Raw genomic sequence first — 9,360 nt, 5'->3', positions numbered from 1 at the left:
GTGGGTGAGGAGGATGTGAGAACAAATTTGAGAAGTAAAAAAGGGAGCAACTTAACCAGGACATGACATGAATGAGACTGAGGGTCTAATAAGGGCGGGCAAGTGAGTATCAGAGAGACTGAAAGAAACCGAAGATGCTTTCCTGGGCTGCAGTGCCTGTTTATATGGATGTAGGGTTAAGTAGAGGTCAGACTACCTACCACTTGTCAGAAGCTGGACAGGGGCGGCTGCTTTGGGTGACTTCTAGTGTCTCTTCCGACTCTGAAATGTTAGGATTTCTTTTTCACAAAGGAGAACGTAAGGATGATGGAAGCCCACTGACTTGGAACCCTGCTGAAGTAACAGCCTTGGCGGCTGACACCACTCCTACGACTCCCTCCCACACGTGCCCACCCCGCCCCCTTTCAGTATCAGCACCTCCACGTGCAAAATGCCTCAAGGCATTGGCTCTGCAACAGTGGGCTCCTTCCCCTGCAAAGCCCTGAAACTCTGTATGCGCCTGCCCCCACACCCCAGAGAAGAGAGGACACAACTCTCCCACCCTTGGCAGCTAAAATAGGAAAAGTCTCTATCTTGTCTTTCCCTTCAAGCAGAACGGGGTTGGGGGGAGCAGAGGAAAAACTTATGTTTTTTTCTCCCTAAGAGTAGAAAGAGAGAACCCTAAGTCAAGGGTTGAGGGGGAGGGGAACCCCTGAACGTTTAACGGCCAGTAGGGGGAGGGGAGCTCCGGAGATGGAGGGGGCGTGGGATGAAGAAGCAGGCCCACGAGCGGGGTCCCGGAGTTGCGGCGTTCCGGGGGCCGGGCAGCTGCAGGCGTCCCCCCCACCTGGCACACAAAGCGGCTGCTGCGCTCGGCTCTCACCAGATCCTTTGTGTTTTCCATCAGGGCCTCATGGGTAGGGGCCGTCCGTGCTCCCCGAGCCCGCGGCGCCCCCTTTCCCCCCGAGCAGGGGGCGGGCGCCTCTCCCCGGGACTGCGGCGACTACAGGGGGGGACCCCCGGATGGGCCAGGGCCAGTGGCAGCAGTGGCAGCCCCCGGATTTCCCCCCTTTAACTCGGGTGGCCCCAGGATATCAACAACATTAGCATAGCCCTCCCTCCCCAACGCGCCTGCGCCGTGACCCGCGCCCCGATTGGCCCACTTCCCCACGTACCCTCCTCTCTCCCCTCCAGCGTGGGACCCTCTGCAGGCTCCGTACTCCAAGGACCGTACCAAGACCAGAAATCGATGAGGTAATGAGGGCTCGCTGTAAGGCGCGGGGCTCAGAGTCAGCAGGAAAAGAAGTTTCTTTTAGCCACTTTCATTTGTACTGTAGCTCTCCTGAGTCCCTTCCAATATGTTGGCTCCGAGAAGTTGTGTTGGGAAAAATTTCCACTCCAGTCACGCCGCTTCCCCCTACACCCGGAAGATTGGCCTTCCCAGAGGAACTCCCACACGGGGAGGGGCTGCTGAACAGAGTGGGAGTGACGTAGGGCGTGAGTGTCGGTCACGTGGCTCGAGGCGGCGCAGGCTCCTTCCGGCTCCCCGGGGCCGGGCCGCGGCGACGAGCGAGACGTCCCGGCACATGCGCAGTGGTGCTCCACGTGAACGCCTGCGTTTCTCCACAGACCAGAGGATGCCGCCCGAACGCAAGAGCCCGACGAAACGAGACCGGAGAGCCGGCGCAATGCCGAGGAAGAAAACCAGACCTGGGAGCGGCAGCACGCCCGGAAAGGCCGCCCGTTCATCCCAACGGACACTGCCGGCCGGGCCGAGGGCGGCCCCTAGCGCGGTATCCGCTGCGGCGGCCGCGGCGGCGGCGGCGGAGGAGGAGAGCCGGCTTCGGCAGCGGAACCGCCTGACGCTCGAGGACGACAAGCCGGCTGCAGAGCGCTGCTTGGAGCAGCTTGTCTTCGGCGACGTCGAGGACGACGAGGACGCGCTGCTGCGGCGGCTGCGGAGTTCACGGGTGAGGAAGGCCTGCTTGCGGAGCGGGCACCCGCTCCGGCCGGGCGCGCGGTGGGAGGCGAGGCCCCGGGGGCGGAGCTTGTGGGGGACCTGTGGCGGCGAGTGCTCAGGTGGGAGGGACCGGCGACCGCGGGCGCCGAGGGGCGCTGTCGCGCTCCTGGCCTCTGGTTCTGGGCTGCGAGCTGGCGAGGGCGTGGACACTGCCTTTCTCCGCCCCAAAGGGGCTGCCGCTATTCGCATCCAGCAGGCGCTCAACTGCTGGCTTGGTTTGCCGAAGGTTGTCGGCAAAGTAGAGTCGCTCATCTTCGGGCTCTTACACTCTCTGCTGGAAGCACAGGGGTGGTCGTTTGATCTCCTGTCGTGACTCTGTGTAGGGGATGGAACCAATACGTGGGCAGAAGGCGTAAAGCTGCATTTTAATGTCACCGGGTGATGATACCCACGCCCATCTATTGAGAATGATCGGTGTATTCGTCTCTGACATTTCTTTGGATGCTTACTCTTTGTATCAATTGCAAATCCTTCGTGACTGATAGTTTTTGCACGGTTACTTTTGTTGTATACCTGGCCCCTGGACAAAGGGTACTTCTGTAGAGACACGGCAGTGGAGAATTCCAACAAGAACTCCTCTCTTGGAGCTTGTGTTAGTAGTAGTAGAAAGATAAAGGAGACCTTACTAGTAAAGTATGTCGGATGGAGAGGACAATGAAAACATTTGAGAAAGGGATTTAAATGTATGTGAAGATGTCTTTTAGACTGCCTCAATGGGACTATCAGCATTTGCTTAATCAACCTTCTGTGGGTGCATAGATGGACAGCTGCAGCAGCCTCCTTTGGGAGGTGGAGATCAGTTATATTAGGAGCTGTGGGACAGCTGTGTATCCAAGGAATCCGTTGGTGGGCTTTGAAGGATCTTCAGTCAGTAGTGCAGGTGGATACTGAGTTGGCTCCTTGGATACAGTCGTGTGGGTTGGGGGAAAGTTTAGATCATTTGAAGGAGATTTTTTTTGTTTGTTTGTTTGTTTGTTTTGTTTTGTTTTTTTGCGGGTTAGGGTTTGAAGAAGGTGGAGGCAGAGCACATAGAATAAAAGATCCTCCTTATGAGGATATGAGACAGATTATGTGTGGGACTCTAGCAAGCCTTAGTTCTGTAATTGCTGAGTTTGATGTTTGCTCTTTACTTGTCCTCTTACCTTTTACCCTCGTCTCCTTCGGTCGTTAGCTTTCAGGGTGCTTTTTCTCATCCTTGGCTCTTCCATCCTGCCTCCTGTCGTCCTGGTGGTTCTGATCTCCTTCCCTGCTTTCTCCTTCAGGATGTGCTGTGCTTGTATTCCATCACATTATTTCATCAGCAGACCAGGACAGCACAAGCATTCTTTCTATGCACTTGTATAAGGGGTGGGTGTGCTAGCACCTCATAGGAAAATCGCAGTAGTTTGAAGATGGTGTGTCTGTAGGGTCAGCTACATGGAAGCTCAGATGACTCAGAAGTGGAAAATGAAGCAAAAGATAATCTTCCTCAGAAGAAGAAGCCAGTTTGGGTGGATGAAGACGATGAAGATGAGGAAATGTAAGTTACTCATTCTGTTCAGAATCCCTTTGGACACAACTTGTAGATTAAAATCACTGCCTTGGAAAGTATGATTATATGAAGAACCAAAACATTCGGCAGTGCAGGAAAGAGGTGGTTCATAGTTTGTAGCTAGAGGGAGGGAGGTACGCGTGTTCAGGATAGACTGCTTAAATAATCGTTTCTGTTACATCTTAGCTTCCTTCCTCACTGGATGGTCCCTGACTGCCAAGGGCAAGTTTGGAATCTACCTCTTTGTAAAATGAGTGTCAGAACAGTAGCTGTAGCAGAAGGCCATTGGATTAAATGACTCATAGCATTTCTAGCATGGTGCCTGGAACTGAGTAAGGGCTTCAAATAAAGCCAGCACAATTTATTTAATGAGTATATGCTTAACTACATATCCACTTTAACAACTTTCCTTTTCTATGTAAAGTTATATTGGAAGGAAGGGGAGTTAGTTGTTCCTTACATGAATCAAATACAAATTTACTGAACAAATGAATTTCTCTATTGTAAGAATGAGGACAAACATTTTTATGAATAAGCTTTTTTGTATTTCTAATTTCTTAAAGGTTCTTTGGGTGTAGTATTATTTGATCAGAGACTAAGGAGTTACCTTTCCCATTTACAGTGTGAATTCAGACTTATGATCAGTGAGATTTTTGTGTTTTTTTTTTTAAATTTGACAGTAGAAAAACAAGTCTTCTTAAATATTGATAGTTCTATGTGTGTATTATATATGCTCTTTATTAAGATTTTTGTTTATTAGAGATCTTAGTGTCTCAGATTTCTTACATATTAAGAATTTTAGAGTTTTGCTTGCTATAGAGTGAACCCAGGTATGTATATGCTGAGGAAAAAGTTGCTATTGAGCTTTAGTCCTTCTTGAAGCCTATGTTTACTGCATGTTTTTTCTTTCTTTCTTTCTTTCTTTTTTTTTTAACGTATATGAGTACACTGTAGCTGTCTTCAGACACACCAGAAGAGGGCATCAGATCCCATTACAGATGGTTCTGAGCCACCATGTATTTGCTGGGAATTGAACTCAAGGAGCTCTGGGAAAGCAGTCAGTGCTCTTAACCACTGAGCCATCTCTCCAGCCCTTCTTTCACCTTTCTTGTGAACAGAGATTTTCAAGTTTTAGTCAGATCTTTAAATCTCTTGATTTAATTGTTTTTACTCTTGTTTTTTAAACTATAACATGCCATTTACTAGGAAGTCTGTTGCTTGCCAATAAAGTTCAGGCAGTATTTGATTGTTTCCTTTTTGTGTATTTGACTTGCCCAGGATATTTTGAAGAGAGACTTGAATAGTGTTTAGGAAATTCATGAATTTTCTCAGATACCTCCAGAATGTGTGAGGCACTCCGGAGGAAGAATGGGAAAGACATATAAAACACTCATTTCTTGCAATACTTAACTTCAGTATTTTAGTAAGTGTTTTTTCATCGTACTAAAGGCAGCTCTTTACAATCACTTAGAATATGTTTGTTCTTTACTTCACAGAGTTGACATGATGAACAATCGGTTTCGGAAAGACATAATGAAAAATGCCAGTGAAAGTAAACTTTCAAAGGATAAACTTCAAAAGAGACTTAAAGAAGAGTAAGTATCTTTCTGTGATATAAGAAGTGTATAAACAACCATTTATTTTTCTTTGCTTTGCTTTGGCTGCAGTGGCTTTTTGGGTAGTTATGAAAAGTAGCTTGCCTGGTGACTTCATGTAAGTATTTTGGACAGGGATTGTAAGAAATAAAGGTAATTTGAAGAAAAAAACCCTGCAAAACTTGAAATACTATCACTTACATATAGTCAGTAATACTGGTACATGGTCATTCATTTGTATGTCGTAAATGTCTATTAAACCCACCTGAGACAGGGTCTTACTGTGTAACCCAGTCTAACCTTGAAATTCTAGATTCTCATGAGTTGGAGTTATTGGTAAGCACCACTATGCTTGCCTTTCACCAGTATATGAAAAATTACAAAAATGTAAGTACCCATTGTATTTAAAAATAAAACAAACGGTTTTCTCTATTGGCTTTATTTATTTGAGTATTTGTAGTTTCACAATTTGTGGGAGTAAGATGTAAATAATGTGACACTTATGCCTGAATTCCTCAGTGTATGAGTCATTAACTATAAGATCAAGGAGTTTTCTTTAATGTTCGGTATTATATCTAAGAAACGAGTAGCTGACCAATTAGTATTAAGTTCTCTGGACCCTCATAATCCACCAACATATTTGTCTTCATTATATATTTTTTTAACACGATAATGATTTCACTTATGTTTTTGTTTGTTTGCTTTTAAAAATGTTTACTCTATTGTGTATGAGAGGTCAACACAATTTTCTGGAGTCAGAAAGTTTTCACTTTCCACCATGTGGGTTCCAGGGATTAAATTTAGGTCATTAGGCTTGGTGACAAGTACTGTATTACCTGTTGGTAGCCCAAAGGAGTCTTCTCCTAGTCTCTTATTGCCTGGGCTGGCCTCAGACTCATTGTAGAGCTGAAGAAGATCTTGAACTTTGATCATCCTGCCTTCATTTTGTAAGAGTTGGGATTACCGGTGTATGGCACCACACCTGTTTTTATGTGGTGCTGGGGATTGAGCTCAAGCCCTGTGCATATCAGAACTTTAATAATAAAGTTTTAAATACAGTGTTTTTATTTTTTTTGAACTTTTGCTTTTCTCTGTTTGTAGTCCTAGCTATCTTAGAGCTTGCTATGTAGACCAGGCTGTTCTCAAGCTCCTGCCTCCGCCTTCCTGGTGCTGGGATTGGTGTCTGCCATCGTGCCTGGCCTAGTTAGTGTTATATAAAAATCCTTATGAATATTGAAACTTATGGGCATGCTAAGTAAGCATTATACTGCTGAATTATATTTCTGCCCCCATTCTTCCATTTTAAGAGACTCTTCCTAAGCTGACCAAGATAGCACCTTGAATTCCCTTTGTAGTTCTGGTAGGTTTCAAACTTCATATCCTCTTCCCCTATCCTCTTAAGCGGTTGGCCTGTGCCACTGGGTCTGAATGAGACTGATGAAGTTTTATATATTCTAGTCATTTGTTTTCACACATTTTCCTTTCAGACATGGTCTTTGTGTATCTCTCTATTCTGGGATTGGTTTATAACTATAAAGAGACTACATAGTTCCAAATATCTAGGATGATCTGATAAGAGCAAATAGAATAGTCATGTAATTGAACATAAATTTAACAACAAATATGGATTGAGGTGTACTGTATCCAGAGCTGGTTTCTATGGGCAGAGGTTCCTGAGTTTCCAGTACAGAGAGCTTGGGGCCATTTTGTGTTTTTTTTTTTTTTGTTTTTTTGTTTTTTTGTTTGTTTCCAAAGGTATTGATTTTGGAAGAGATTCTGTATATACTCTAAAGGGTGCCAAAGGTTCAGTGGTGTTACTGCAACACTTTTGCTTTTCTTCTTAGATTCCAGCATGCCATGGGAGGAGTACCTGATTGGGCAGAGACTGGGAGCAAGCGGAGGAGGACATCTTCAGATGGTGAGTGTTGATGTTTCTAAGCTAGTAGGTCCCTTTCCATGTATTGTTATTATTGGAGTTTCCTCAAACTTTTAAAAATGATGTGTTTTAGATGAGTCTCCCTTGTTTATGTTGGTTTTAAAGCCTGACATTTCTCTGAGTAAATTTCCTGTTTTTGGTAACAGGTTGAGCATACTTAGTCTGATACTTGAAATGTTCTAGAATCTGAAACTCATCTGAAGGCTTTTTGAAGCCAGGAATGGGAAATTATACACTGTAGAACTGTTTCATACACAGAATTATCAGAAGTATTATTAAAATCACTTTCATTTTATGTACAAGGTATTTATGAAACAAATGGATTTCAGGTTTAGCTTTGGGTCATCCCTGAGCTACTTTGTTATGTATGTGCAGGTGCTCAGAATCTGCTCCAGAACAATTCTGGTCTTTATCATTTCAGACAAGAGATAGTCAACCTGTAGCATCTTACTGTAAGGGAAATAGATAATGAATGAATTTTGTTTTTGTTTTGACGGGACTATGTTGTTTTATGGCTTGGTATTAAGGAAAAATAAGTGCTATTTGATTCAGAGTCCTTCTAAAGACACCTCTAACTGTTCTAGTTGTCCACCCAGAAATGGGATGTCTGTCAGTAGAGCAGATGTTAGACCAAGCCCAGATGATAACATAAAAACTTCAGATTTTAAGATTAGCTTGTGTTATTAAATACTTTTTATTTTAAACTCTCTGAGTTTATACACTAAATTCAGATGGCTTAGTCAAGATCTGATTTCTGTGAAGAGTTAGAAAGCTTAGAATTAACATTTAAAATCTGTTATATATTTTCAGACTTACATAGGAAGCGTTTAACATCTGTTTATTGGCTTCTCTAGGAATTGAGATGATTGATATTCATGCATGCTTCAGACAGGATTTTCCAGGAAACTCTGAATGAGAGTGTAGTCAGTCCAGACTGGCCTTGAGTTTAAAGAGATCTGCCTGCTTCTGCCTCTGGAGTGCTGAAATTAAAGGCTCAGGCATCTTAGTTTTCCTGTACTATATTCTGGACCTTTTTTGGATCTGTAAGCTAATTTGGGGATACTGTTAAAAACATCTAGTGGAAGCTAAATTTCCATTGATGATTTTTTTAGTTTTGGGTACAGTTTCATGTAGCTCATTCTGGCCCTGAACTCAGATGGCTTGTGGCAGACTCCTTCCACAGTGTGGGTACTGGGCATCAAACTTGTAGTTAGGCTTGGTGGCAAGTTTCTTTACCAACTTAGCCATCTTGTTATTCCTCACTGAAGTGCTTATACACAGCTGGCTGGCATTGCTCTTTTTCCATGTTATGTTATGCTGTATCTCCATTTTGTTGCTCATTTTGTCATGATTATGAGTTGCTCTTTTTAAGTGAAATGCTGGCTTTATTTAAACTTGATTTTCTTTTTATTTTAGTAACCATTTATATGTCTTTCTTCCCAGTCATTCTTTAATTGTGGAGTGTGTGTGTGTGCGTGCACACACAAATATAAAAGCAGTGCCATCTTTCTCTCTCTCTCTCTCTCTCTCTTTTTTTTAAGATTTATTTATTTATTATATATGAGTACACTGTAGCTGTCTTCAGACACACCAGAGGAGGGCATCAGATCTCATTGCAGATGGTTGTGAGCCATCATGTGGTTGCTGGGAATTGAACTCAGTACCTCTGGAAGAGCAGTCAGTGTTCTTAACCACTGAGCCATCTCTCCAGCCCTTTTTTTTTTTTTTAATTTTAATTGTGTTTGTTTTAACCAGTTTTAGTTAGAAAAATAGTTGAGGTTGTGAAGCTAGGATGGAAGTTGCATGGAAATAGAGAAGTTTGGGGTAGTAAAGGGTCTTCTGATTGATTCTAAAGATTAGCCTTGTGGGTTTGTCTGACTCAGATGAAAGTGAAGAGGATGAGGATGAAGATGATTTGTTGCAAAGGACTGGGAATTTCATATCCACATCCACTTCTCTTCCAAGAGGAATCTTGAAGGTGAGAGTTGTTGAAATTGGGACCTATCCAGTTACTGACTATTTGGTCTGCTTCTGTATAAGTATGGGTACTCCTTTTATGTTGGGTTAGTGTTTTTCCTGACATTTTGCTTTAATATTTCTTAGGTTTTTCTTTTCTTTTGCAGAAATGATAGAGAGCTACCTAAGTATGTCCTACTTAAGTATGTGTAGGGGCCCTATAGGTTTCTTGTCTTTTCTTCCCTTTCTACTTCTGTCTCAGTCAGCCTGCTTCAGTAACTGGGCTCTACATGTCCTCTGTACCTTATTCTGCGAACTATTCTTGATATAGTAATATTAGAGG

General features: G+C 43.8%; 1 protein-coding gene across 2 annotated transcripts in view; it reads left to right on the top strand.

Annotated features, from left to right (window-relative positions):
- Positions 1-1,155: 1,155 nt before the first annotated feature.
- UTP18 (UTP18 small subunit processome component) overlaps positions 1,156-9,360 on the top strand; it is a 28,234-nt gene continuing 20,029 nt past the window's right edge. Inside the window, exons 1-6 of one of the 2 annotated variants that reach the window (XM_080924625.1) lie at positions 1,156-1,233; positions 1,609-1,949; positions 3,406-3,518; positions 5,027-5,125; positions 6,970-7,043; positions 8,945-9,039. In XM_080924625.1, coding sequence (XP_080780751.1) covers positions 1,617-1,949; positions 3,406-3,518; positions 5,027-5,125; positions 6,970-7,043; positions 8,945-9,039 — 714 coding nt within the window. In that variant the 5' untranslated portion in view covers positions 1,156-1,233; positions 1,609-1,616. Of the gene's footprint in view, positions 1,234-1,538; positions 1,950-3,405; positions 3,519-5,026; positions 5,126-6,969; positions 7,044-8,944; positions 9,040-9,360 lie in introns of those variants that run through there. The other variant, XM_080924624.1, reaches the window with a different exon arrangement.

The sequence above is a fragment of the Micromys minutus genome (assembly GCF_963924665.1).
Source record: "Micromys minutus genome assembly, chromosome: 10".
Taxonomy (NCBI): domain Eukaryota; kingdom Metazoa; phylum Chordata; class Mammalia; order Rodentia; family Muridae; genus Micromys; species Micromys minutus.
Note: the sequence above shows the minus strand (reverse complement) of the source record. Positions and strands in the feature narration are given on the sequence as shown.